Source organism: Emericellopsis atlantica (assembly GCF_019669845.1).
Source record: "Emericellopsis atlantica unplaced genomic scaffold F5Z01scaffold_21, whole genome shotgun sequence".
NCBI classification, from domain to species: domain Eukaryota; kingdom Fungi; phylum Ascomycota; class Sordariomycetes; order Hypocreales; family Bionectriaceae; genus Emericellopsis; species Emericellopsis atlantica.
Genome location: NW_025764723.1, coordinates 76,300 through 102,273, shown reverse-complemented (window position 1 = coordinate 102,273; position 25,974 = coordinate 76,300). Strand labels below are relative to the sequence as shown.

Below are 25,974 nucleotides of genomic sequence, written 5' to 3'. Positions count from 1 at the left end.
CTTGCAACATCGACAGCCTGCGGTGTCCCGCTGGCAACAGAATCCCCAGCATCTTCAAGGCACACAGCCGTGAGATCCTCCCGTAGTCTCTCGGAGCCCAGGCTCACGACGTGATGTCAAGATGGGCGACACAGCATCACCTTGGGAGGACGATTTGTCTATAAAGGAATCGAGGTTCTCCGACTCAAAGGCTTCTTTTTTCTCATCAGCATCATCAAACAATCACAACAACCAACAACACAAACAAACAAACAACCCAACCAAACACACACCGCCAACACCAACCGGCTTCAAGCTTCACCACCTACAAACCACCATCAAAATGCAGTTCACCACCATCGCCATTGCTTTCGCCGGCCTCTTCGCCTCCGCCTCCGCCTGCGGCTGCCGCTCTCCCTCTGACGGCTCCCACATCGTCTCCGCCTCCGAGACCTGCTGCTACCAGAACGGCGCCGACTGGATCGGCACCGACTGCTCCGCCGACTCCATGTCCGAGTCCCTCCGCCAGTACGATGAGTGCTGCCACGGCAACGGCCTCATCTCCGACTGCGACTACCCCGACCCCATTGGCGACATCTTCGGCTCCTAAGCGCCTGGTGCGCCTTGATAGCTGGACACGCCCTGTCAACAGTACGATGCCCCTTGCGCCCTGGCGGCCTCGGGTGCTATTAATTAGCGGTTACGATCACGACTATGCATGATTGATAGCGAGTTGTCATCTGGGGACAGAATACGAGTTCCTGGCCTGTATCATCATACAAACAATATAAAAATTATTAAAACCATTTGTCCATATGAGTGATTTGAATGTTTGGCGCAGTACTTGGACCACAACTAACCTCGCTTGAATTTATAAGGCAGCTTTTCTAGGATAGTGCAATTGCTTCAGTTCCGACATTGATCCGCTCAGAACTTGATTCCAGTCAATTTTTGGTCCAAAGCCGAGGTAGGTACCTATACAAAGCAATCACAGCACTTGTACAGCACCACACCTTCCACGGTAGGATACAGAGAATCCCTTGCCGTGCATTGCCGACCTGAAGCATGCAGATGCGTTGTTCTAACTCGTCGTATGATTTCTACCGTCGCTCCAACACCAAGCAATGCAAGTGGTGCTCTCATTGGCCCTTGCTGGGGAACTTGCGCCGAATGTCATCCTCGGTAAACTGGCGGGTGTGCGACTCTAACATGGCCATGCGCTCCTCCATGGTCATGGCGATCTGGTCGCCCATGGGCACCAGGCACTCGGCCAGGGCGCGGTAATTCTTGGTCAGGACGCGCACCGTGATCATAATATAGTCAATGTTGTGAAAGGTCAGCGCGTGCTGCGAGGCGTACAGGTCCTTGCCCTTGACGAAGGCGAGGGGATGGTCGCGCCAGTGCCGGAGGGGGTTGAGGTGGTGCGACGTGTGGTAGCCGTCGTTGAAGCAGTGTCGGTTGCTCTGGTCCAGTCAGCCTATATGTGTCTACATTTGAAAGAACAAGCCTTACCGGCACATCAATCAAGGTGATGCTGGAGCGGTAGTCCGAGTCCGGCTCGTCAAAGTCCACGAAGCAGTGCTGGCCCCAGTTGCCGACCATGAGGCCGACACGCAGCAGCAGGAACGGGACGAGGAAGACGAAGATGGTGGCGTGCTTGTTGAGCCGCAGCAACGTCGCCAGCGTGGCGTACCAGGTGAACTCCCACGACGCGGCCTTGAGGGCCAAGCCCGTCTTGCCCTTGGAGAGGAAGTACCGAGGCAGGTCCAGCCAGATCAAGACGTAGAAGCGGCCAACGTAGTGGAGAAAGTGCCAGACATTGTCACGTTGATACCGGAGGGTAGAGGAGAGGTCGTCTGGTCCATTTCCCTCGACTAGTCTAGTTAGCAGCGGCATTCTCATGTTCTCGAGGGCAGGGATAGCCGTCCTTACCGTGGTGGTGCTTGACGTGGTGGTAGTAGTACGAGTTCCATGAGTGGCCCATGAGAGGATCCGTGATATACGGGTAGACAGCATCAAACAGCGAGAACCTCTTATTCAGGATGCCGCGCTGGTGAATGTGCTGATGCTGCATGAGGGTGTACGTCCTGCGCGTGTCAGCAGGGGAGTCCTCCAGGGGCAGACAGTAGCAGCAGCATACCCGACATAGCTGAGCTGCATAATGGTATGCGCGATCCCGTGGATCCACGTAAAGTGCCAGAAGAGGAAGAGGGCGCTGGGGACGGATGTGGTGAAGTAGAGGAGCAGATGCGAAAACATGACCACGTCTGTCTCGTGGCGGACGACCGACTGGGCGAGCCGGACGTACGGCTGCAGCAGCCATCGATTCACCCACTTTGGGAGGGGCTGCGTGTGCAGGTCGCGCCCATTGACCACGGTCGGCACAAAGTGCGCGCTCTTGGGGTCATTGAGCGCACTGAGCGTCGCGATGGTGGTATTCTGGCGATCTGGCGAGGTCCGTCAGTCAGTCGCACAAAGCTTGCTTGGCGTGCCTGGCGCGGGCATAGGGCAAGGATGTATGGCTTACCCAAATCGTCGGCACGATCCTCATGTTGCCGATCGGCATCGGTGCGCTCGACGCGTGTTTTGATGTCACCCTCAAGGCACTCCAAGACCAGCCTGTCGGCCTGCGTCAGGTTGGGGTCGTAAAAAATGTCCGCCATGGTGTTTCTCCTGCGCTTTTTGGAGTCCTGGGCGTTCAAGGACTGATCGAGGCTCATTTCATTGCGGCGGGTGAGAATCAGGTGGTCCCTGGAATCCTGGATAGGGGTCTCTGATGAGTAATTGTATGGGGCTGAGGGGGATTGCCGCGTGGACGGAACGGAGAAATGCGCTGAGCCTCTGAGGCGCTGTGAGTGTGGCGTAGAGATCGCTTTAAGCAATAAGTGGATAGAACAGTTACTCAACCTGCAGTTCTCGACGTTGGGGATTCATCGACATTTGGGCGAAGACAGTGAAGCGGTACGTGGATGTGCTTAATGGCAGCGTCGACTTCTGCTGTAGTCTGCGGTAGTCCATGTCGTACGTTGAGCACCATTATACTAAGTACGTATTATGCTATTCTCAGTACCTACAATCCTATAAATCTCCCTGTGTTGCATGAGCAGGCCAAGCGCAAGCCCGGCCAAAACCAGCAACATCCGTCTGACAATTAGACAAGAGGTTCCATGGCCTTCCTATAAACAGAAAGACGATCAGGCCCACCGCACAGCAGCGACGCATCGCCCGAGCAACGCTTGAAGCAGTCGCCCTCATCCTGCTCGGCACCCTCATACTCATTGCCGCAGTAGCACTCGCGACCAAACTCGAGGCCAAAGTACGCAAAGTCGGCGCACGCCTCTGCGCACTTTTCAGGCGTAATGTCGTCGCCGTGAATGTAGCCGCCCTGCAGCGCGCGGTCGCCCACATTGTCCGCACCGCAGTGGAGGTACGAGAAGTCGCCAACAGTGGCAGCAACCGAGGGCATGTCAGTAGTCTGGTACACGCTCAGACGGTCCGCGTCGCCGCAAACGGTGAGCCCGTCGCCACGGCAGGGGAGGGCACACTCGCCATCGTCCACGAGGTCGCCTCCAAAGGACTGGCCGCAGTAGCACTCGTTGCCGTTCTCGAGACCAAAGTAGGCATAGTCGGAGCAGAAGCTAGCACAGGTGGCGGCCGTCATGTCGCTGGCCGTCGTCTGGCGCGCGCTCAGGACCCGAGCGCTCACGCTGTCCGCGGCGCATCCGACGTTGGACCAGCCGTCAACGACGGCGCTGACCACATTCTCCGGGCCGTAGACGGTGTTGAGCTTGTGCCCGCCGCAGAAGCTGTCCTTGTCGCCAGCGCAGAGCATGTCGCACTCGCTGTCGTCGACCCAGTGGCCGCCCTTGATGGTGCTCGAGCACCAGCACTCGCGGCTCCACTGGAGGCCAGCGTAGAGGAAGCCGCCGCCGCTGCAGAGCGACGTGCAGGTCTCGGGGGTCATGTCGTCCTGCTCGTAGCGCATGTCGGGCAGGGCGCGATCCTCGTAGGGCTCGGCGCGGCAGCCCTTGTAGGCGAAGCCGGGGACAGTCGCGACGGTCGGGTCGGTGTACTGCTCATTGAGGTAGATCTCGAGGCGATCGCCCGCACCGCAGGTGGAGGAGCTGTCGCCGCTGCAGGGCATGGTGCACTCGCCCTCGGCTGGGAGCGCATTGGGTGCAATCTCGTTGTCGCAGTAGCACTCACGGCCAAACTCGACACCGGCGTAGCGATAGTCGGAGCAGAAGGCCTGGCATACCTCTGGCGTCATGTCGTCTGTCCTCTCCCAAGGGCCCTTGAGGGCGCGTCCCTCGTGTTGGGGCGGCTCCGTGTAGCATCCTTGAGATTGGGAGATAGGAATAGGCACAAGCTCCACGGACGCGCGGCGCGTCGCGGGGACAGCTGCCACGTGCGCGACGAGCAGAGCGCGGGAGAAGGTGTTGAGGATGGCCATTGTGTCTAGGTGTATCGAGATTGAAGCACGGCGTGATGTGTGTCGCAGCTGTCTCTGTGCGATTGCAATTTCACCGAGATAACGGGCGCCTTTTGTAGTTATCGCTCATGGCGGTGAAGCCACGCCACGAAGCCATCGTTCATGGGTTGGGAAGAGCTCGACGGTCGGAGGCGTTTAGGGACAATAGCAACAAGTCATGAGTCTTGCCCAATCCGCGACATTGTCGGCGGTCCCCTTGGCGGATGCGAGAGCCATCGTCAGACTACTGGCCGCGCTATTGCCATCGTCCGGGTGCGAGGCGTCGGGTAGCGGGGATTCGAGATGAGGTGTTGATGAGAGGCTGTGGACTGGAAGGGTCTGGCGGGAGGAAGACGTGGTGGGCTGAACGAGGGGCCGCGCGCTATTGATGCCGCAGCTGGAGCCTGACGCATGCCACCGCCGCCAGCGTGGGGCTGCAGTGCTGCACCCCGAATGCGATTAACTCTGTACGTACGGTTAAGCGATACTAGTCTGTTATTGACACGGCCTGGACAGAAGCTGATCATCTCAGCCTTAAATAATTGGGCAGCCCAGGCAGCTGGTAGGAGATGGTCGTGCCGTATAACCGTCAAACCGTATGGTGGCTTGACCTGGGCCGAGATTCGGATTTTGAAAGATGGGAAATATGTTCCGATAGTCACCACACGAAGAGTCGTGGCATATTTCCAGATCCAAGGTAATTTCGGGCAGAACAAGTTTTAGACTTGTCTTGTTGAATTGTGGGAGTCAAATGTCCGACGCAGGGTAGGTTAAAGGTCTGATATCGAAGGAGCTTTCACTAAAAGCCAGCTACTACTCGTCCTCGACTACGTACTCGGACCTCAATCACTTGATCACCAACAGTCAGCCACCGAACGCGCCTCAATCCACCCTCTCGAATCACGTTACAAATCAGGAACACGCGCCCATCGACGCCTCTACTCCTGGATAGACCTGGCCTAGTCGCTAGTGCGAGACGCCGACAGCACGCGTCAATAGACTCAATAGCAGCTGGGATATAACGGACGAAGCATCACAATGACTGGTCTGTGGTGCTTTAGCTCATGTTAACTAGCACATCTGTCAGCATCCCGCAGCTCAGCTCTGTTCTTTCCAGCCACGCCGGGATTATCGAATACAGACGACCTACAAGACCACCCTCTGAGCGCAAGCCACGTGCACTTCCATGAGAATCAGCTAGGGTTAGCTAGGCTAGAAACGAATTCACCACGTATATGTCGTATGAAGAGTCATCACATTGAACTAGATCTAAGATAGTTCCCGAAGAATAAGCAGATCTCTTTTGTTGAAGTGTGGGAGACGTGGCGTGTACTACCTCAATCTCCCAGGTGCTCTGTACGCTGGGTTGGAACAGTTTTGAACTTTGCGGGACTGGACACTTAGCGGGAATCGCGGCAGAAACGGGAAACAAATGTTGAGCTATTACTTTTCAAGTTACCAGTATCATGGCTCCTGGGGTGTCGCGCCTGTCCGCGGCGCAGGGACCTTGTCATATTGTATCTTTGGCAACTTGGTCGAGTATACCCCGTGGGCTATTAGCAACCGCATTATCAACTCCCTATCGAACCCTTCACGGATGAGATCCTTCTGGGTCACCAACCCGTTCACCCTCGAGCGGTCCGTGCTTCCCTTCCTCTTCTGACAGCACCGCGGTACCGCCAGTACCTTCTTCCCTATGAACTCTGTGGGGTCTACCGTAAACGGTAGGTTCGTATTTGCGTATTCGCCATCGTCCTCGTCCATGTCGAGAATGTTAATCTGCAGCACCTCAGGGTAGTATTCGTCGGCGGGAACAAGGTGGTCGAACGTGACGCCGTAGTAGTCAATCTCACTAGTGAGCGATCAGTAGCCTTGAAGGCTGAGAACCTCGGTCCAAGGAAGTCAACAATCTTCTTACTTCTTCTGGTGAACCCACCCTAGGTACTTATCTCGAATGACCATGTCCCCTACGATCTTAGGTCGGACATCCTGTCGGTATACGGCCTAGTATGCCAGCTTTGCGAGACCAAAGGCGGCCGGTTGCGGGAATATGGGATCACACACATCCACATGCCACGGTACCTCAGGAAGAAGCCTCTGAACCGAGACCAAGGGCCCCTCGATTTGAATCCTCACCGGTTCGTCTATCGGCGGCGGATGCAACGGATGAGCCGCAGTCCGAATACATTGCGGGATATAGAGCGGAAGGGCCATTGTCGACGAGAGGAACGTGGTCGATTGTGAGGGAGTTGCTTTGTTGTGGGGAATAAGTCGTGGGGGTGGAGAACACATCAATGAAAACATACCATAATAATTATTATCTCAGAAAGGTCGTTTTGTGTCAATTGGCGACCAGGGTAGTATGTTGATTGGGCCCTCCGCAGTTTTAATGGAGTATAAACTCGGACCAGCCTGTTCGACCTTTCTGAGATATTACGGTAAGTATGCAGTGGGTTATTGAGTCTGACAGTTCCCATCGACACCTCTGTCTCTCGAGTCTGTCTGATGAACGACCACACTAGGACGCCGACAGCACGCATCAATAGACTCAACTGCAGCTGAGATATCACGAACAAGGCACCACAATGCATTGATCAATACCGATATTAGTCTGTGGTGCAGAAACTCATGTAACTAAGCAGATCTGTGCGCATCCCGCAGCTCTAGTCAGCTCTGTTTCATCTAACCACGCCGGGACTATCAAATACAACCGACCTACGGATACAAAACCACCCTCTAAACGCAAGCCACGTGGAAGGATTCTATGGCGACGTTAGTATAACTCATATATATCTTCACGCTTCTGGCTTTACACTCTAAAGCTTCGGGGCAATCCTCGTCCATAGACCGGCTAGGACATGCGCTAGCGCTATAGTTAAACGAGATAAAATGAGATAGCTAAAGGATAGAAAACTATTTTAGTAATCGAAATTAATAAATATTACTTATAAGTATTATTAGATAATACGTTAATAGAAAACTATATCTGATTTGTGCACAAGCCTAGCGTCGAGACTAACTAGTACCCGAAAATAGCTAGTCTTAAAGCTGCCGATCTCTATGAAGCTCCATGATGTAGCTGTTTCATTTCACTTACAGCTGATATCCTCGTCGTCACGCTCGCCGTACCGGCGGTCCCTCTTATCCTTGCCACAAGCCCCTAGACGGATGCCGTAAACGGAGGATGATATCTCCCTGCCGTCCGCTCGAGCTTATACGAAAGACGCAAGTGCCCTTCATTCCCTGTGGCTGCATGTCTCGGCATGGAATCGTATTACTTCACCACGCCGCCACAGCTCGTATTCACAATGCCAACCTCCAAGACTCCCCACGAATCAAAAAGTGAGGCTGACGCCATCGATGCTGGGGATTTCCAGAGTTCAGCTAGGCATTTTGAGGGGGTAGCAAACTGCGGGGGGGCTTTGTACCGGCTTGGGGGCTCGACAGTTGACTAAATATACACATTGGGGCCGAAATCGACCATAGGGCGGTCCTGAAGTGCAGTGCCATTCGGAAGTTGCATCGGCTGATGTGAGCTGCGATCAGCCACCACATCAGCCTCCATGTTGTCTGAGGGGCCGAGTGACCGAGCTCTCACGGTAAACCGTATGATCTCTGCTCACGAGCCCGAGAAGCTGACACATTGTGATCCCAATAGGTCCTAATAATAGTATGATGTTTACTACGCCGCTCTACGATACGAAGAATGGCGGCGCCCTCTACGCACACAGGCTGACACGCATGATCGTCGGATCGATCACAAGAACCCCCTCGTACGGGAAGCTCCAATCAACAACTGTGTCGATTCTTGGTTTCCTTGGTATGCGAAATATTTAAAAGAAGCTGTGGTATCCCATCGGCCCATTGCTCAAGTTCTCTATCACTACGCACAGCAGAGACAAGCAAGCATATCAACTTATCAAGCAATTGAACTCGACGTTCACTACCCTCTGATTCAGATCTCCCAATTCACGATCATCATCACCAAGATGCAGCTCTTTGCCCTTACTATCGCTTCCTTGGCAGCTCTCACCGCTGCTCACCCGCAGTGCAAGCCTGCCACGTACGCGTGCACCAAGGATAGCAATGGATGGCAGGTCTGCAACACCTCAGGCCAATGGGTTGTATGTCTCCCCATCTATCTTGTTACGTATGTCACTGTCTGACTCTGATCGTGACATTAGTTTGCCGGTACCTGCCCCCCTGATACGGTGTGCAAGTTCTATCCACCAAGTGGCAGTCCTTACTGTGTTCCTGAAGGCTTCCAATTCCCTTGATTCGCCATCTCCGAGATCAAATCCAAACAGGCTTGGCATGGAAGGAAGATACAAGAGGCCATGTCTGTCTTGGCGCTCATTGACAACTGGGACGCGTTCTTTTAAGTAATCAATCGATGACTTGGCTTTCTTCTCTAAACATTTGCTCTCGCGTGACACTGATCCGCGTTGACATTGTGGTTGGCCTCCTTGTTCGTTGGGTTCAGCTCTGTGGTCGCGCCATGGGCAAGTTTCTTCTTGTTGTTGAATGCCGACGTGCCCACGTAGCCTTCAGATTGGGCAAGTCGGTTCATGGTGGCCACCAATGGCCCGTTCTCATTCTTGGACGTCTCTTCCACCACCTCATCTGCGATGCGGAAGAGGATTCGCTGGAAGATCTGCCTTGGAACCTCGACCCCGTCGATGATGAAAAAAAGGGTGAGCGGAAAGGAGGAACTCCTGGGTAAACCAGCATGTCATCCACCATGGACGCTCAAAGAAGCTCAAGAGCGTCTGGATATGATTGTTGGCGCGAGACCTGCCATTGGCAGCGGCTGGGCGGGTTCACGAACTTGGAGGCGATGTTCTCCCGTTGATCGATGGACAGGATGTGTGTTCTATCTATATATACAGTCAGGCGGGTGGAGATCTTGCGCGAGGCAGATTCGTTGTTGTAAGGGGGACTTGGGAAAGGGTATCATTCTGCGCATTCATACCGCCGGTGTGCTAAGTTCTAGATAAGACAGCCAGCCCTGCGTTTTGTAGCAGCTACTTAACCTCCTCCATGACCTTATCCTCACTCTTCTCCGTATTAACGGGCATAATATCCGTCTCCTTAGCTAATATACCCTCGTATACTTTAAGCTAACCGTTAACTATCTTCGCGCTTATATAGTATCCCTTACGCGCCTATAGCCGCCTGATAAACAACAAGAATCACCTATCAGTCCTCATGCGTCTGCCTCACCTCGGTGGTCCGCATGATTCGAGGCCTGCCCTGACTGTCCGGGGTGTCTGGCCCTGCGCTCTCCTCCGCCGGGCCCTCGCCGCCCCCCTGGATCTGTGTCGTCACATAGCCCTTGCCCGGTATCAGGGTGTGCTCGTCACTATCGATCGGGTCGTTGTACGTGACGGTCGTCTGGTCGCGCGTGGCGTTGCGTGACCTCTTGTGCGAGTCGAACATCTCAAAGTTGGAGTTGGCCTGCGACGAGTACCCGGCCTTTTCCTCGTGTCGGATGGACTTCCACAACGCTGGCATCAGGGGCAGCGTGGCGCAGACGAGTCCAATGCCCACCTCGGCGACACTAGCATTGTCAGCAACATGGCATCACTGCTGCAAGGAGATGAAGAGATCACGTACCCCGTGAGATTGATCTCCATGAAGACGTATGTCTGGTCAGGGCTGTTGCCGTTGTTGATGATGAAGATCAGCCGGACCAGGCTGAAGATGCATGCGATACCACCCACGCCAAACACGACGGCAATCTTGATCTTGGCCATCAGACCGACTTGCAGCTGCTTAGCGAGAGGGCAGGGCAGCAGAAGGACAACAATGTCGCTCACCAGGCTGATCACATTGTCCACCAGGATCAGCACACGCTGGTTGAAGCACTCGCCCTCACCCTCGCCCCAGAATACGGGGATGGGACGGCAGATGAAGATCTTGAGGAACAGCATGACGGTGTAGTAGACGGCCATGACGCCGAGAAAACTGTAGATGAGCGCGACGTAGCCCTTGTAGGGCGCGAAGATGCGCGTGAGGAAGAGGAGGATGGCGGCTTTTGTCGCGAGCACCGTCGGGCCGTAGTTCACCATGGTCGCGTACACTGCCTGGCTCTGGTCAGCCAGTGTCACTCGGACAGACAAGGACTCTGCGTTGGGCACCCTTACCTGGCTATATGAAGGCACAGCCGACGCCACGACATCCCACTGGTGCAGTCCGCCCCCGAATCTCAGCACTGCGGTCGTTAGCGGTGTTAGCGACTCGATCGCTTTGCCGACATACTGAGCAGACATATCCCGCAGTAGATCACAAAGCCAATCTACATCGTCAGTGTTTGGGCCGCCACGTCTAGGGACTGCAATTTACTCACGTAGCCAATGATGCAGGCCACTGCGATGTATCAGCGACGGCCACTTTTCACTGAAATATATCTTTTCACCAACTCGAAGACTTACCATCGTCTGCCTGCAGCCTCATGCTCAACCGACGCCGCGCCCACAAGCGGAGCCCCATGAAGACCGTCGTGACAGCGACGCCCGTCACATTGGCGGCGATGCAGTAGTAGAACATGTGGCGGTCGGGGTTGTCAAAGTTCGACTCCTGCCCCGAGGGGGGTTCGAGGCCAGGCTCGAGCGCCATGGCTGTGGGTATGAAGGCCGATTCTGATGGAGGACTCTCGATTGAACGCTGTAGGATGCTGATGAGTACAACACGGTCAAAAGCTCTCGGAATATCACTTCAAAGGCTGGTCTTCCCAGAGATGAGAGACACTAAACTACATGGCAACAAACACATGTATTAATTCACACGACAATCGATCAGGGAACGCATGGCAGTGTCTGTGCCCAGGGGCGATAGATTGACGGCACAATCCTGCAAGACAGTGACGGCCGAGGCGCCGTTGAAGACTTCAGGGGCAGTGCCCAATGACACTGTAACAGCGCAGTTCTTACGCTTTACAGTCCAGACATGGAGAGTGACAGCGAGGGCCGACGAGATATGACAGAACTTGTTCAAGGGACGACATAAGTGCCGCACGCTGTCCAATGACGCCCCTAGGCTGCCAACGTGACATTCGCATCTTTCACTCCTTGCGTAGTGCCATGATGGGTCTAGCTAGAAGTGAAACGATGTTACTCAGGCGGCAGTGTGCAAGGTCCGTGCTGGGTCGGACCCTGGCTGGGCATTTCTGAGAGGTTGTTATTGAAGTTGGGCCTGCATGACTGTGGTGTGTCTGATGACTCTGATCCAAGGTTGTCGTCAAAGGAGCGCAGCTGCCAGGTGGACGAGCTGTACACGACTCGATGAACTTCAGAGCATCCGCGTCCCAATATTCGACTAGTAACCCTGACTATCAGTGCTGTCGACGGAGATCTGTAGCTTGTGCATTTTCCTGGTGCCTGGCTTGGCCCGCGACTGACCCTCAAAGTTCGGCAGCGGGTACGCCAACGGGTACACCCATGGCGCGAAATCTTAATTGCCAGGCTGCCAGGCTCTCAGTCCAGTTGAGGAGACGAGAGAACGCGCGAGGTGTGGGCGGGAAGGGATCGGCAGCCGCTCGCGGAGTGGGGGACGGAGGCCCGTCCGGCTTCCGCGGTCACATCTCACAATCCTTTCGCCGTTGCATATGCGGTTGGTTGTTTGAAAGCGGCAGCGATTCTCAGTCGACGACCGGCACGCATCCTGATACGTGAGAAGCAATCTTCAACAGAATTGCTTTGGCTAGGCATTGGTCATCATCACGCCTGAGAATCTCGGTCTCATCCAGGCCACCCTTGTCTGATTTCACTCGAGTCCGTCCAAGTATACGCACGTACTTGGGATCCGGAGACCAGTCATAATTCATCGACATGCACCTGCTAATGACGGATTCAACCTACAGCCCAGTCATGGCCACGTCGAGCAGGGAATCCTATCCTACTACACACAAATTTTATTATCTATACGGATACGGAGTACGTAAAGAAGATGCCTAGAATATGGCCTGCGCGTTTGGTGGAGACGAGATACCACCCGGCATATTGAACGGCGAAGACGAAACAAAAAAGGACCAGCGTCCGAGCTCCTGACAGGTCTGCGCCAGCCTCTCGAGGTCAAACAGCTCGCCGATGGGCATCCCCCAGCCCGCCAGCATGTACTCGTGCAGAAAGACCCCGCCGGCCTGGGGCGGATAGACTTCGAAGCTGATGGCGTCGCCAGCGACAGCCGCGAAGCCCGTGTCCCAGAGCCACCGGAGCATGTCCAGGGTGCCCTCGACACCGGCGTGCTGGGGGCTTGTGCTCACGGCGTAGGCCTGTTTCGCCTCCTGGGTCATGCGCTGCTCCCATTCCTTGGTGACGCCGATCCGGACAAAGAGGATGTCGCCGCGTCGGAACTCGATGTTGCATTCGCGGGCAATGTCCAGAATGTCCGCCAGCTTGATCGTGTGCAGAGAAAAGGTCGAGTAGTCGATACCCTTTCTCTCCGCGTAGGAGACGTAGTCAATGAGGACGCCACGGCCTGTTCATGCTTCAGTGTTGGCGCTGGTTCGGCTCTGGACTATTAAGACTGGATGTACGTACCTGTGATGCCCTCCTGTGCCCAGTGCTGGATACCGATCCGGTCACACGTGGGATCGAGGATTTCCTCCTTGGTGCAGCCGCCGTAGAAGACCCTCTCGGAAGAGCCCTCCTCCACTGGCTGGGAGAAGTGTCTCAAGCCGTCCCATCTGCGAAACACACTGTTAGCTGCAAGGTTGTCTGTCTACTCACGAGGCCCGGGGCTCATGTACGTACTGCGAAGATTGCTCTGCGTCTCTGGATCAGCCATGATTCGTCGTGCAGTCAAGTGTAAGCCGCACGTGGTGTGACTTACGAGGGTTGAGCGTGTAAATGTCGTCGAAAGCAACGCCATCCAGTAGCGGAACCATCTCCAGCTTGCACGGCTGGCGGTTGAAGCAGGCGAACTCTAGCTTGTTTAGATCCCAGCCCAGGTTGACACGGATGCCCTGCTGAATCTCGTCCTTGGCTGCGGCCAGTACCCTTTCCTTGGTGAGGAGGACCAGTCGTCCCAGGCCCTCCTCGCGCGAGCCAGGCTCACCGATCCATACCTGATGTCTGCTTAGTCGACGGGGCAGAGTCGCTCACACAGATGTATACGAACTCTCTTGGGGTTGGGGAGCTCCTCCCAGCTCTCGATCTCCATCATCGACGGATCAGCCATGGCGGATACTAGTGGTAGTCTCAGGGACCTGTCGGTCAGTCTGTCTGCCAGAGCACAACACACACGCAGTTACACGGATTCTATGCGCATGCTGCTCTGATTTATGCACAATCACAGTGTCGAAAGCTAGCACATTCTGGCAACGCCCCCTGATGCGATATCCCTGCACATGCTGCGCGTCGGACGTGACCACTGACACCTCACTTTCCTGCCGTTGCATTGCATGCGCGCGATGTGGTCCAAGCATCGGGTTACATGGATCGGCACGATTTTCGAGACATTTTTCCATCCATGGAGACAGGCGAATTAGGTTGCAACGGCCGAGACTGAGGACAGGGTTTGTTTGTCTGTTTTGGCTGTGCTGGGGCCTTGCTTTGTGGGTTCACCGTTCGTTGACGAGGGCGACGACCACATGCACGACACCTCTCCCTCGGGGTAGTAGTGCATACCACTGCAGAGAAAGAAAGTTTTCATCTGGGCCTCTTGTATTACTCCTCGCGCTTCTGCTCACTTTTAACATTCACCTTGCTTTTTTTGTTTTGTTTTGGTGTCAGTGCAAGTTGATCCCCCGATCTGCCTACTGCACTTCATCGTCCATCATGGAGCATCACGACCAGAAGATCAATCTCTACAACCGCCTCGTGATAGCCTTTGTGGCCCTTGGCGGCACGGCAAGTCGACCTCGCTCTCTGAAGATCTTCCCGCTGACCCGCCACAGACATATGGGTTTGTACTCCCTTCACGCCTCGCGTAGCGTAGCTGATTCGAATACACCTGCCCAGGTACGGCGCGAGCATCATCGGCTCGACCATTGGCCAGCCAGGCTGGTATTCCTACTTCAATCTCCCCGCGGCAGGCGAGGAAGGGTACGCGAGTATCACGACGCCAGCCATTGCGACGGCCAATGGCCTCTTCTCCGCCGGGGGCGCCGTCGCATCCCTCATCGTCATGTGGGCGTCTGACTACTTTGGCCGCGTGCGCTCTATCCAGATCGCCTGTGTCCTGGGTGTCCTTGGCGGCGCGCTGCAGAGCGCTGCGCAGAATCTCGAGTGAGCCGTCGTCTGTACATATTCTTCCCATGCCGCGCTGACCTCGTTGTGCGCAGCATGTTCCAGGCCGGACGCTTCATCATGGGCATGTGCGTCGGTGCCATGTCCTGCGTCGTGCCCATGTATCTGTCCGAGATGTCCTCTCCTCGGTTCCGGGGCTGGCTCGTCGGCCATCACGCGTGAGTGTACAAAGACTTGACTTGGCAAAGCGCCCACTGACACCCTTTTCAGCATCTTCCTCGTTTTTGGCTACATGCTGAGCTCGTGGACTGGCTTCGGCATCTTCTTCGCGAGCAACCTCGAGCTGGGATGGCGTCTGCCCCTCGCGATCCAGTGCGTGCCGCCCTTGATTCTCCTCGCCGGTAGCCCCAAGGTCCCCCGCTCGCCCCGATGGCTGGTCTCGCAGGGTCTTAAGGAGGAGGCGTGGGTGGTGCTGCAGAGGTTGCGCCAGTCGCCCGACGATCCCGAGGACCTGTTTGCCAAGGAAGAGCTCTACCAGATCCAGGAGCAGCTGCGACTCGATGCCGACAAGCTGGCTGCCTACGGTAGTCCCTGGAAGGCCGTTATCCAGAAGCCGAGCTACCGCAAGAGGATGATCATTGGGTCCCTTACGCAGTGGGGTGCCGAGTTTGGTGGCCCGCTCGTCATTGTACGTTGGACATATTGTTTTGTGCAGGGAATAGGGACTGACATGCCAGAACAACTACGCAGTTCTTCTCTACACCGGCCTCGGTCAGACGGGGTATATGCCACTGCTTCTCTCCGCTCTGTGGCTCACGACAGCCGGTGTCATCTACAACCCCCTGGGCGCCTGGCTTCACGACAAGGTGAGAGGGGGGACTGTAATCCCGAGTGTTGATCAGTGCTGACAGGACTAGGTCAACTCGCGCCGTCTCATGTATATCATTGGCTTCTGCGGCATTGTCGTGACCACGTCCGTCATGTCGGCCATGATCGCACGATTTGGCGGCACCGACAACAAGGCAGGCAATGGTGAGATTCACGCGCGCGGCGTGTAGACGAGTAGCTGATCTGTGTCTGTGTAGCGGTCGGTGTTCTGTTCATGTTCTTGTACCTGGCGTTCCAGGGCACTTTCTGCAACACGACCATGGTGTGTTTTCCGTAGCAATGTGGCGTAAGTACACACCCGCTGACACCACGCAGTACCTCTACATCAGCGAGATCTTCCCGACGGAGATTAGGTCCATCGGCATCGGATTCTCTCTATTCGGCCAGTACGCATGTAAGTCGAGGGCGCACCCGCACGCCAGGCTGAACCGTGCTAATCCCTCAGCAACCATCATCCTGCTACAGACGGCGCCCATTGCCTTCGAGTCGGTCGGCTGGAAGTTCTTCCTGGTGATCATCTGCTGGAGCGTCGTCTTCGTCCCCATCATCTACTTCTTTTGGCCCGAGACGGCGCGCCTGACGCTGGAGGAAATTGGCCAGCAGTTTGGCGACGAGGTGGCCGTGCAGCTGACCAACCTCGGAGACGAGGAGAAGACGGCGCTGGACCAGAAGATTCTCGGACAGGACAGCAAGCAGCCCGGCCCCGAGGTGGTGAGTGCGCCCGCGTCGGAGAGTGATGGTCGCAAGGGCCCTCAGTGAGGGCGATTAGGACCATGGCATCGAGGGGAATCAAGAGCGCAGAAGTGTTCCATTCTCCCTTGTACTCCGTAGGTCGAATATGGAGGTAGATTACATCATGCCTTCTGGTGCGATATTGTAATCTCTCAAGAAATCCGTGATCTCATAATACGTTTCTATTTCATTAGTCTATATGAAGCCGCTCACGCCTTGCCCTCGCGCACGACGCTGTCAATAGCCCGCGCGACATATTTCACATTTGCATCGCGCAGGCCGCAGATGGAGATGCGGCCGGTTGGCAGCATGTAGATGTGGAACTTTTCCTGCATAACGGCGACCTGGTCCGTGGACAGACCCGTGTAGGAGAACATGCCCGTCTGGTCGACGACGTGCTTCCAGGAGCCCGGGGTGCCGAGGGCGACGAGCTCGTCAAAGAGAGCCTGCCGCATGGCCTTGATGCGGCCGCTCATGAAGACCAGGTCCTCGAGCCACTGGCTGAAGATCTCCTCGCTGGTGAGGACGGTGGTCGCGACGCGGGCGCCAAAGGCGGGTGCGATGGAGACTTCGCCACGGTGGATCTCGACGAGCTGGGAGCGGATGGCGAGGGCGACGCTCGGGGCGGCGTTTCTCGAGGTGACAATGTGGAGGGCACCCACGCGCTCGCCGTAGAGGCCGAGGTTCTTGGAGAAGGACTGGCAGACGGCGAACTCGAGGTCGGGGTGGGTGGCAAAGTGGCGGATGGACCAGGCGTCCTTGTCGAGGTTTCCAAAGGCGAAGCCTTGGTAGGCCGAGTCAAAGACGACAAACATGCGCTTCTTTTCGCACAGCAGGGCAATGTCCTTCCACTGGTCCTCGGTCGGGTCGATGCCCGTGGGGTTGTGGGCGCAGGCGTGGAGGAGGATGGCGTCGCCCTCCTTGGCGTCGCGCTCGAGGGTGGCCATGAGGCCGGCAAAGTCGAGGCTGCACGTCTTCTGGTCGTAATAGGGGTAGTCGCGGACCTGGATGGCCGGGGCGTTCTGGCGCCAGATGTGCGGGTGGTTGTCCCAGGTCTGGGCGGGCAGCCAGATCTGCTGGGGCTGGATCCAGCGGGCGAGGAACTTGGCGATGATGCTGTTGGCGCCGGTGCCCGACACGGTCTGCATGGACGCGACAAAGGGGGCGATCTCGGGGTCCAGCTCCGCGCCAAAGACGAGCCGGCGCGCGGGCTCGATGAAGGCGTCTATGCCGTGCAGCGGCGAGTACTCGTGGGTGCACGAGGGCAAGTCCATGCGCTTCTTGGCCTCGGCCACGGACGGGAGCAGCCACGGCTGGCCTGCATCGTCGCGGTACGCACCAATGCCCAGGTTGACCTTATCCTCGCTGGTGTCGCTGCGATACGCCGCCTCGATCTTGAAGGGGCCGCCTAGAGGCTTGTGTTCCACGGCCTCGAAGCGAGAGCGTGTTGCCGGAATGGAGCCCATGTTGGTTGTCGAGTGGGATAGTTTGCGTGAGATGGCTAGCTGAGCGACGAGCAGGAGCAGATGACGCTGCAATTGTCTATAAGAAGCACTTGGACTGAGTGAGTGCGTGGAGTAGAGGAAGAGTAGCGCCGCGGACTATCCGTAGGCTCGGCTATCCAAGGCAAACGATGGCTCGATGGTGCGGAATTTTAGCAAGTGAGAAAAATTGAGCCGCGACACGTGCCCGTGTGGGCCCTGGGGACGCGAGATCGGGATCCCAGGAGTCAGGACGGGGTTTGCCAGCTTGATTCCTCGAACCACCAACAAGACTTCCCCCGCGAGCCATGGCCATGTTTACGTAGGTTGTTGGCTGAACGTCGTCGGGGTGCCAACGTCACCGCAGCATCGTGACCGTGGGGTGTCCATGTGCGCACAGAGGTGGCCTTTCTGGTCTGTCAGAAGGTAGTAGGGGTCACTAGGAGAGTGGCAGGCTGTTGATGAGCCAGCTGAGATGGAGACGGGGACTAGAAAGAAGGCGATCTGTCAACATGAAGCTGCATGTGTCAAACGTGGTTGAAGGGAGAGGGAGGGAGAGGGGAGATCCGGTCAATTGGGCCTGCTGAGACAATGACGTAGTCATGTCTTCTGTAGGGTAAGCAAGAAAGACGTGCCCTCCCATGGTCGGGCCGTCGGAGCTTAAAGTTGAAGCTCAAAGAGCAAGGCAGGCCACATTGCCCCTGAATGAATCGCAATCAGGGGCAATAAAAACCCTGGCTGCGTAGCCAATCCAATGGTATCAATGTCTCACTCATTAAATGTCCAAGCATGGTTTCACCACCACTATTGGCCAAACCTACGCACCCTTATGCTATCTTGTGCCACATGGAGGAGGACTGCCATTCGCGCTCCCATGACGACGGCCACGTCGAGTGCAACGAAAGAAAGACTCTGGTCAGAATGAAAATGAGATTAGATCGTTTCGATTAGAATTCAATATAAAACACTAGACTCTTGGTCTCATGCCAATGCTGCCCTCAGAGAGGATCTCAGAGAGGATCTATACAAGCACTCCGTTAGTTGCATATCTGCACCAGAGACGACATGCACTTGTCGGTGCGTCACCACCTCACGCCCTATGTTCAACACCAGGCCTCGCCATCAGTACATGCCCCATTGTACAAACTGCAATCGCCATGGTGAGGTCTGACGAGGCCGACGCCTTCTACTTTGGCGTGTACTCGGCGATCCAGGAGATCCCCGTCGGCCGGGTCACCACATACGGACAGTACGTACTTACGCAGGTCTCCACGCACGCATGCCTCTAACACTCACAGCATCGCCGCCCTCTGTGGGTATCGTGAGTGCCCTCTATCCGTCATGTCCTCCACGAGATAAGCCCACCCAGTATGCATGCTCACCAGACATCACACATACAGCCCAGCGCCCGAGACAGGTAGGCGTCTGCCTCAAGCATCTGCCCGCCGACCCATCTATGCGCCACCACAATGGCAACGTCCCATGGCAGCGTGTCATCAACGCAAAGGGCCTCATCTCACCAAGGTACATACACAGAGACGCTCCTTTTTTCTAGTCACACACCCACCGACAAAACAAGCTAACAGAGCCAGGTCGGCCCCATCCGGCGCACGCAACCAGGCAGAGACGCTGCGTGCAGAGGGCGTCACGGTCACAGAGAACGCCATGGGGGAGCTCAGCGTCGACTTTGACACCTACGGGTGGTTCCCCGAGACCCTGCCGTCCGAGGAGACATCATCGCAAGAAGGAGGAGAAGGGTAAAAGATCTCTTCTAAATTAGCCCCGCGGGCATATATGTACACGCAAAACATAGGCTAGTCTACCCCAAAGCCACCCAACTCACTTTGCAGGGCGCAGGATATCAGTCGTGAAATTCGTTCGCCATCTCCCTGCCCTTGTGTGGTCGCTCCTCCACCCGAAAGTGCGAAGATGCACACAGTGCCAAAGATAGAATAATAAGAATAGTGGTGAAAGAACCAAGAAGAAAGAGGGGGGGGCTGTTCGAGGAAAGAAAGAAAGCGCAGTATACATCTCTCATGGGACAATATATGTGTGGTTGCAGTGTGTGCGAGGCAAGTCAAGTGAACGACCACCAACTCCGGCCGAGAAAAAGAAATGGAAACAAGGAGAGCGATACGAGAAGAAAAGAAAGCAAGGAGAGGGACAAGACCAGGCGACATGGTCGTCTTCGTCGTCGTGGGAGGCAGTTCTGGCGCAGCCCCGACTAGAAGCAGTTCAGGCTGCCCTTCTTCTTCTTGCCCTTGTTGATGGCGTTCATGCGGTCCTCGAGCTGCTTCCGCGCCGCCTCGGCCGCCTGCCGCTTCTTGCGCTCCTCCTCCACCGCCTGCACGCTCCAGCGGTTGTCCTGCTGCGTCTCGGGCGTCACCCGCTCCCGGAGCTCCTTGACCTCCGTCTCCAACGTGCCCGCCTTCTTCTTCCACGCGTCGCAGTCCGCCTTGACCTTGTTGGTCTGCTTCTCCAGGTCCGTCAGCGCCTCCTCCAGCGTCTGCGTCAGCTGCCGCTCCGCGTACAGGTGCTTCTCGATCGTCCGGATCCGCGCCTCCTGGTCCTCCGTGATCTGCGAGATGTTGAACTGGTCCTTGCTCGCCGGCCGCAGCGACGACGTCGGCGAGCTCGGCGGCAGCCCGTTGGCCGTCGGCGGCGGTGACTGCGCGCCGTTGGGCAGAGGGGGCAGCGGGATCGCCGGCGGCGGCGACGGCAGCGACGCGTGCGAGGCGCTCTTGCGGACCACCGAGTTGGAGCTCGTCCGCTTCGCGTCCGCGTTCGTCACCACCTCCTCGTACTTGGCCTGCAGCGTCGCGTACTCCTCGCGCACCGTGTCCAGCTCGGCCTGCATGCGCACACGCGCCACCGACTGCTCCTCAATCTGCGAGTTGCGCTCGCTCTGCAGCGTGCTGAGGCGGTTGTTCGTCATCTGCGCCTCGTCGTAGTTGTTCTGCAGCTGCTCCTCCAGCTCCTCGACCAGACGGCTGTTCTTCTTGTTGCGGCCCTCGAGATCTGTGAGCTTGCTCTTGACCGCTGTCACCTGGGCCACGACCGAGGATGCGTTGTCCGGCACCACATCCACCAGCGCCGCCTTGGCTGCCTCGAGGTCCTTCATAATGGTCTCGTTGATGGCCGACAGCTCCGCGACGTGAGACTCCATCTCGCCCGTCTTCTTCGTCGCCTCCTGCAGCGCCTTGCGGTCCGCAGCCAACGTCTCGATGCGCTCCCCGAGCTTCTCCGTGCTAGCCTCGAGCCCAAGTACGGTGGCCACCTGCGTCGCAATGGCCATCAGCTCCTCGCGTGCCGACGACAGCTCGGCCTCGAGCCTCTGGCCAGACTCGGCGTGCTCGCTGAGCAGCACCTCCACCTGCTCCTCGTACCCCTTCTGCTCGCGGCTCTTCAGGTCGGCGAGCTCCTGCGTGTGGCTCGACTTGAGGGCCTCCATGGCTTCGTGGTGCGTCTTGGCGGCCTCCTCATGCGAGGCGAGCTGCTCCTCCAGCTTAGCAAGGAGCTCCTGGTGAAGGGAGCCGTCCTCAGCGGATGGGCCGCGGGCCTGTACGGCCTCCTCGAGCTCCGCCTTGGCGTCTGCGTGCGCCTTCTCAAGCTCCGCAACCTTGGTGGCGTTGCTGTTGATGATGGCCTTGTATTCGTCAATCTCGTTGCGGAGGAACTGGATGAGGTTTTCCTGCTTCTGCGCGGCCTCCTTGCCTTCCACGTCATCGCCAGCGGGCGTATCTGACACAACGTCGCGGGACTGCGCGTCACCAAGTTGGGTCTCCAGTTTCTGTACTGTGTCCCGCAGCTCAGACTCCCGCGTCTGCATGGTGTCGAGCGCAGCCTGGTGCTTGCCTGCCCACGCTGCCAACTCGGCCTCGAGCCTGGCGATCGTCTCATTGTTCGCAGATGGCGTCTCGGCTACCTCGGGGTCGGACATGGCCTTCCGTAGAGTCTCCAGTTCAGCAGTGAGCTCCTGCTCACGGGATGCGTGCGCGTCGCGCATCGAGTTCATCTGCTTTTCCCTCTGCTCCAGCTGGTCACGCATGTTGGCGACCATGGACATGTCCATCGGGCTGGCCTTGAGACTGCTCCGCTCCCGTGTGAGGCCAGAGATGATGGTCATCTTGGTCTCCATCTCCTTCTTGGTAGAGGCAACGTCAGCCTCCAGCTCCTGGATACGCTCGCTACGCTGGTGCAGCTCGTGCATGGCCGCCGTGATGTTGATCTCAAAGTTCTGCATCGTCTCGGGCTTGTCGGCGAGATTGTCGTTGGCGATGTTACGTAGAGACGCGAACGCGCGGTGGGCGCGGTCGATGAGGAGGTTCTGGCTGGACTTGCGTCGGATGATGGGGTTGGGCGACCGCGGCGAGCTCGTCTCGCTGGCCCTAGCTCGTTGCACCTCTTTCTGCAGCTCCTCGACCATGTCAAGGGCCTCGGTGTGCTTGCTCTCGAGCTGGGCGTATCGCTCGACCAGCTCCCTCTCCGCTTGCTCGCTCTCTTCGGCCAGGACCTTAAGTCTCTGGACTTCACCCTCCAGCTGCCGGTTCGCCACATACGTGGACGAAGAATGATGCAATGTCACGTCGTCAGTTGACGATGTGGGCTTGGCTGTGGCCGAGTCGTCCTCCGAGACGGTGTCCCCGTTCGATGTACCCGCGGTAGCCGGCGAGTCAATGGCTGACGACAATTCCGACGACAGCGACCGAGATACGGAGGAACGCACTCCAGTCTTCGCATCGGCTTCGCCCGCCTCTGACGCAAAAGACTCAGTTTGACCTGGACCAGCTTCCGAAATTATCGACTCGCGAGCGCGCTGCTTGCTGTGACGAGCCTCGTCCATGGCGTCTTGAAGCTCGGCAAGCTTGGCCATGGCCTCCTCGTACTTAGAGTGCAGCACATCGTATTGGTTGACGGTTGTCTCGTGGTCGACGCGGAGGTCCAGCAGCTCTTGCGTGACATTCTCCAGCTTGTCCTGCACGTACCTGCTCTGTGCCGGCGTATCCTCCGTGGGCTGCGTCTCGGCAGCCGCCTCCTCGGCCTCCTCCTCGACGGTTGCAATCTTGGGCTCTCCCAGTGCGGCATCCTCATCATCCTCCGGGATCGGATCTTCCATCTGACTGTGGCGGCTGACGTGCGACTGTGCGCGAGAGTGGCCGGCGGTGCTGCTGCGCTTGCGATGACCGTTGGGCGCCGGCTGGCTACCGGGCTCGGGTTGCTTCGACTCGGGCACCTCATCGAGCTCCTGAAGCAGACTGTCGAGCTTGCCCAGGCTGCGCTGACGCTCGACCACCTGCTCCAGACGGTCAATCTCCCGCTGCATGAGCTCAGAGTCCTGGTCGGCCTCGGCGAGACGCTCCTCCAGGGTCGAGATGTAGTCCTCGCACGAGGCCTCATTCTCACGGACGCGAGCCAACTCCTTGCGCAGCTCCATGACGATGGTTGCGTTCTTCTCCTCACCGCTCGTGTGGCCGTCAAGCTTGGCTTCGAGGTCATGGAGGTAGCTCTCTGTGTTGGTTTCGCGGTCCTGGAGCTTCTGCAAGCGTGCCTGCAGCTGCACGTTGATGGTCTCGGCGTAGGCACACTTGGTCTCCTTCTCGAGAAGGCTGGCTTCGGTGCTGGACAGCGTGCCACGAGTGCTAGAGAGGGACTGCTCGAGCGACTGAATGGTCTTCTCATACTCCATCACGACCTGCTCGACAGCCTGGGCGAAAGAGTTGGAGCGATTGATGCGGTCATCGGCGCTGTCGAGCGTCCCATCCGCGTCGTGGAGCTCGCTGCTCGACTCATGCTCGCGTGCTCTCGCGAGCTCGGCAATGAGCTTCGCGTGACGTTGGCTCAGGGCCGTGTAGTTCTCCTGTGTGTCGAGCAGCTGGTTCTGTAGCTCGGCCTCACGCTCGCTCTGACGATCAATCTTGTCGCTGGCGCCAGCCTGTAGACGACGTGGGCTAGCCTCGGCGCGACTTGCGCTGTTGCGGATCTGTTCGCGCAGGAACGCCACCTCGGCCTTGAGGCGGTCGATGACAGCCTGCTTGTCGCCCTCGTCCACCTCCTGGATACGGGGCTTCGACTGAATCGCCCGAGCGCGCTGCGCGTACTGAACAGTGTTCAGCGTCTCGCTCAGGTGAAATTCGGCAGGCGTGACGCAGGCGATCATGTATGTGTAGGCGTTGCCGCCGAGCGAGTCTTGGAGGAGTCGTGTCAGCTTGGAGTCGCGGTAGGACACGTGCGAGCCAGCTTGGCGGGACGAAAGCTGGCTAATGACCTTGCCCAAGGAGGCAAGGCCCGCATTGATCGAGATACCCTCCCGAGCCCTGTCGCCATGAGCGCCCGTGTTCTTCAGCCGCTCGCTTCCCGCGAGGTCGACAAAGTGGAGCTTGCTGTCGGTGGTAACAGGTGCCTCGTGGCCGGACATGGCCTCGATCGGCACGGAGAACCTCTTCTCGGCGGCGGAGGGCTTGTCTTTGCGCTGGATCAAATTCAGAGAGAAGACGGCGTGGGAGCGAGAGGACTTGGCGTTGACGGCGGTGGCGTCAGTCTGGCGGATGGAGGAGCCAAAGTTGAGGGCGCCCATGAGATCCTCGACGCTAGTAATATCGACCTGGCGCAGGCCGGTAAGGATGATGTTGCCCTTGACGTCCTCGCGGATGGCCACGTTGCTGCGTTCGCCAACAGGCGTACTGTCTGGGACGAGAAGGTCGCGAAGCTGTTCATTGTAGATCTCAACGTAGGTGGCCTTGAGAGACCAGTTGCGGTCGCCCAGCGCGTTTTGCGCGCCGTAGGCGCCCCGGCTCTTCAGATGTGAGAGCGAGCTCCGTTTGGAGGCCTTGCTGGGGGCGGACCCCGTAGGTACATCGAGCTTCTCAAACAATGCACGAGCGGCACGCGGCACGACACCCATCATCTCCTCGTCGAGCTGCTCACCAGGCCCAGAGGTACCCATTGTGTATGATTTGCCGGCGCCTGACTGGCCGTAGGCCAGTACCGAGACATTGTAGCCTCTGGTGAAGGCGTCTATCGAGTCGCTGAGATACTCCCAGATCCCCTCTTGCATCACGTCGGATTCAAAGACTCGGTCGAAGACGAACAGCTTGCGGCCTTGTGGAGAGTCGATGGCCAGGCTCGTGCTCGAGGTCGTCTGCACCATGGATCGCTGGAAGCGCTGGGGTATCAGTTCGTAGCCGGGGTCCTCGGGCTTCAGAGGCGGTCGCACTCGTACGGCTGTTTCGCGTCAGCGCAAGGCACCATGCCGCATCGCGATCATACTCACCGACTTTGACAGCTGTGCGGCTGTCCTCATCGGAGGCTCTGCTGCCGGCCGTCATTTTGCTACCATTCATGCTGAGACGACTGCTGCTCCGTCCTGCAGGTCTCGCGATGGCGCTCGGCGGACGATTGCCCGGACTGGGGGAGGCTGGTGGTGAAGAGGCCATGATGCTCGTTGGTGTTGGTCAAATGCCCCTGCGGGAGGGTGTCAAGCGTGACAGGCCTGCATAGGCTGGCGTCGCTGGTCGTATTCGTCGTGAAGATGCGCAAAACTGACGTTGAAAATGTTGTACGCTGTCAGCAGGTCGGTGGGCGAGACAAGCGGATCGTAGGTGTCGAAGCTCCAGGTTGTGTCGGGTGTGTGGGAAGCACGTAGTAATTAAACACGCGTCTGACCACGGTACCGCGCAGAGTTCTCGGCGCACAGCCGGACGCAGCAAGACAGTACAGCGAGCGTCGACGCAGCTCTGCTGAAAAAGAAGAGAGGGCTCCTTTCAAAAATGGCAAAGAATGCGTGTATGGAGTATACTCGCCCCAAGCCAAATCTGAGGGAAGTTGGCCAGCGTTGGGTTGGCTTTCGTAGAAGCAACGAGGTCCTGAAAAAGGGGAAGGCGGCATCCGCTCCTTCCATCAATCACACCGAAAGGCGAAAGGGTCCTGCTTGCCTTGTTGGCTGTGATGGAAAAAAATCCAGGGGCAGCTTCAGGGGGCCAGGGGTCAAGTGCTTGACGTGACCCAATTGGTGATTGAAGCGGGGGCTCATGGCGCTTGGTGGGGCACCCGCATCTGGATTGGGTCGGAGGCCAAGCCAGTGACAGCCTGACAGGAACCGCGTCGGAGGCTGCTTGCTGCTTGTGACTTAGAGGTTGTGAACTGGTGGCCCCAATGCGGTATGTAGTCCTTGTAAGGGGTCGTATCTTTCTTTTGTCAAGTCGCATGCTATTCATGCTGCATCACGTTCGCGCGG

General features: G+C 57.3%; 9 protein-coding genes across 9 annotated transcripts; 2 read left to right on the top strand and 7 right to left on the bottom strand.

Moving 5' to 3' along the window:
* Positions 1–1,118: 1,118 nt before the first annotated feature.
* On the bottom strand, positions 1,119–2,642 carry F5Z01DRAFT_675888 (uncharacterized protein; the record flags this gene model as incomplete). Its single annotated transcript, XM_046265193.1, has 5 exons — positions 1,119–1,442; positions 1,492–1,853; positions 1,912–2,066; positions 2,120–2,426; positions 2,507–2,642. The coding sequence occupies 5 exons, from the start codon at positions 2,640–2,642 to the stop codon at positions 1,119–1,121; spliced, it is 1,284 nt and encodes a 427-aa protein (XP_046116326.1).
* A 272-nt stretch (positions 2,643–2,914) lies between these two features.
* Positions 2,915–4,646, bottom strand: F5Z01DRAFT_226740 (WSC domain-containing protein). The gene has a single exon (XM_046258268.1). The coding sequence runs from the start codon at positions 4,430–4,432 to the stop codon at positions 3,131–3,133; it is 1,302 nt and encodes a 433-aa protein (XP_046116325.1). The 5' UTR covers positions 4,433–4,646; the 3' UTR covers positions 2,915–3,130.
* Positions 4,647–5,388: 742 nt separating this feature from the next.
* F5Z01DRAFT_682576 (uncharacterized protein) lies at positions 5,389–6,664 on the bottom strand (the record flags this gene model as incomplete). Its single annotated transcript, XM_046265774.1, has 5 exons — positions 5,389–5,409; positions 5,601–5,631; positions 6,039–6,302; positions 6,369–6,454; positions 6,515–6,664. The coding sequence occupies 5 exons, from the start codon at positions 6,662–6,664 to the stop codon at positions 5,389–5,391; spliced, it is 552 nt and encodes a 183-aa protein (XP_046116324.1).
* Positions 6,665–9,649: 2,985 nt separating this feature from the next.
* Positions 9,650–11,497, bottom strand: F5Z01DRAFT_690613 (uncharacterized protein; the record flags this gene model as incomplete). The annotated part of the gene is given in 7 exon segments (XM_046266122.1): positions 9,650–10,010; positions 10,067–10,540; positions 10,561–10,577; positions 10,597–10,664; positions 10,712–10,748; positions 10,800–10,819; positions 10,885–11,497. The coding sequence occupies 7 exon segments, from the start codon at positions 11,066–11,068 to the stop codon at positions 9,650–9,652; spliced, it is 1,161 nt and encodes a 386-aa protein (XP_046116323.1). The 5' UTR covers positions 11,069–11,497.
* Positions 11,498–12,248: 751 nt separating this feature from the next.
* On the bottom strand, positions 12,249–13,940 carry F5Z01DRAFT_226586 (uncharacterized protein). Its single transcript, XM_046258267.1, has 5 exons — positions 13,571–13,940; positions 13,283–13,517; positions 13,204–13,216; positions 12,991–13,136; positions 12,249–12,928 (listed from the first exon to the last, which is right to left on the bottom strand). Exons 1-5 carry the CDS (start codon positions 13,628–13,630, stop codon positions 12,402–12,404), a joined length of 981 nt encoding a protein of 326 aa, XP_046116322.1. The 5' UTR covers positions 13,631–13,940; the 3' UTR covers positions 12,249–12,401.
* A 289-nt stretch (positions 13,941–14,229) lies between these two features.
* F5Z01DRAFT_690601 (uncharacterized protein) lies at positions 14,230–16,386 on the top strand (the record flags this gene model as incomplete). Its single annotated transcript, XM_046266121.1, has 9 exons — positions 14,230–14,360; positions 14,413–14,679; positions 14,736–14,858; positions 14,911–15,328; positions 15,378–15,506; positions 15,558–15,672; positions 15,726–15,790; positions 15,844–15,922; positions 15,974–16,386. The coding sequence occupies 9 exons, from the start codon at positions 14,230–14,232 to the stop codon at positions 16,285–16,287; spliced, it is 1,641 nt and encodes a 546-aa protein (XP_046116321.1). The 3' UTR covers positions 16,288–16,386.
* On the bottom strand, positions 16,379–17,953 carry F5Z01DRAFT_226579 (aspartate aminotransferase). Its single transcript, XM_046258266.1, has one exon. It carries the CDS (start codon positions 17,724–17,726, stop codon positions 16,470–16,472), a length of 1,257 nt encoding a protein of 418 aa, XP_046116320.1. The 5' UTR covers positions 17,727–17,953; the 3' UTR covers positions 16,379–16,469.
* A 771-nt stretch (positions 17,954–18,724) lies between these two features.
* Positions 18,725–19,502, top strand: F5Z01DRAFT_675881 (6-O-methylguanine DNA methyltransferase; the record flags this gene model as incomplete). Its single annotated transcript, XM_046265192.1, has 4 exons — positions 18,725–18,990; positions 19,040–19,062; positions 19,142–19,265; positions 19,334–19,502. The coding sequence occupies 4 exons, from the start codon at positions 18,725–18,727 to the stop codon at positions 19,500–19,502; spliced, it is 582 nt and encodes a 193-aa protein (XP_046116319.1).
* Positions 19,503–19,868: 366 nt separating this feature from the next.
* Positions 19,869–25,280, bottom strand: F5Z01DRAFT_226535 (uncharacterized protein). The gene is made up of 2 exons (XM_046258265.1): positions 25,012–25,280; positions 19,869–24,962 (listed from the first exon to the last, which is right to left on the bottom strand). Exons 1-2 carry the CDS (start codon positions 25,172–25,174, stop codon positions 19,966–19,968), a joined length of 5,160 nt encoding a protein of 1,719 aa, XP_046116318.1. The 5' UTR covers positions 25,175–25,280; the 3' UTR covers positions 19,869–19,965.
* Between the last annotated feature and the right edge of the window lie 694 nt (positions 25,281–25,974).

Bases quoted from the DNA above. Each gene is read 5' to 3' on its own strand.
- F5Z01DRAFT_226740 (XM_046258268.1), bottom strand. From the start codon at position 4,432: ATGGCCATCCTCAACACCTTCTCCCGCGCTCTGCTCGTCGCGCACGTG.
- F5Z01DRAFT_226579 (XM_046258266.1), bottom strand. From the start codon at position 17,726: ATGGGCTCCATTCCGGCAACACGCTCTCGCTTCGAGGCCGTGGAACAC.
- F5Z01DRAFT_226535 (XM_046258265.1), bottom strand. From the start codon at position 25,174: ATGGCCTCTTCACCACCAGCCTCCCCCAGTCCGGGCAATCGTCCGCCG. The intron at 24,963-25,011 runs GTGAGTATGATC...GACGCGAAACAG, and splicing joins CCGCACAGCTGTCAAAGTCG to CCGTACGAGTGCGACCGCCT.
- F5Z01DRAFT_226586 (XM_046258267.1), bottom strand. From the start codon at position 13,630: ATGGCTGATCCGTCGATGATGGAGATCGAGAGCTGGGAGGAGCTCCCC. The intron at 13,518-13,570 runs GTTCGTATACAT...AGCAGACATCAG, and splicing joins AGCTCCCCAACCCCAAGAGA to GTATGGATCGGTGAGCCTGG. The intron at 12,929-12,990 runs GTACGTACATCC...AAGCATGAACAG, and splicing joins GGCACAGGAGGGCATCACAG to GCCGTGGCGTCCTCATTGAC.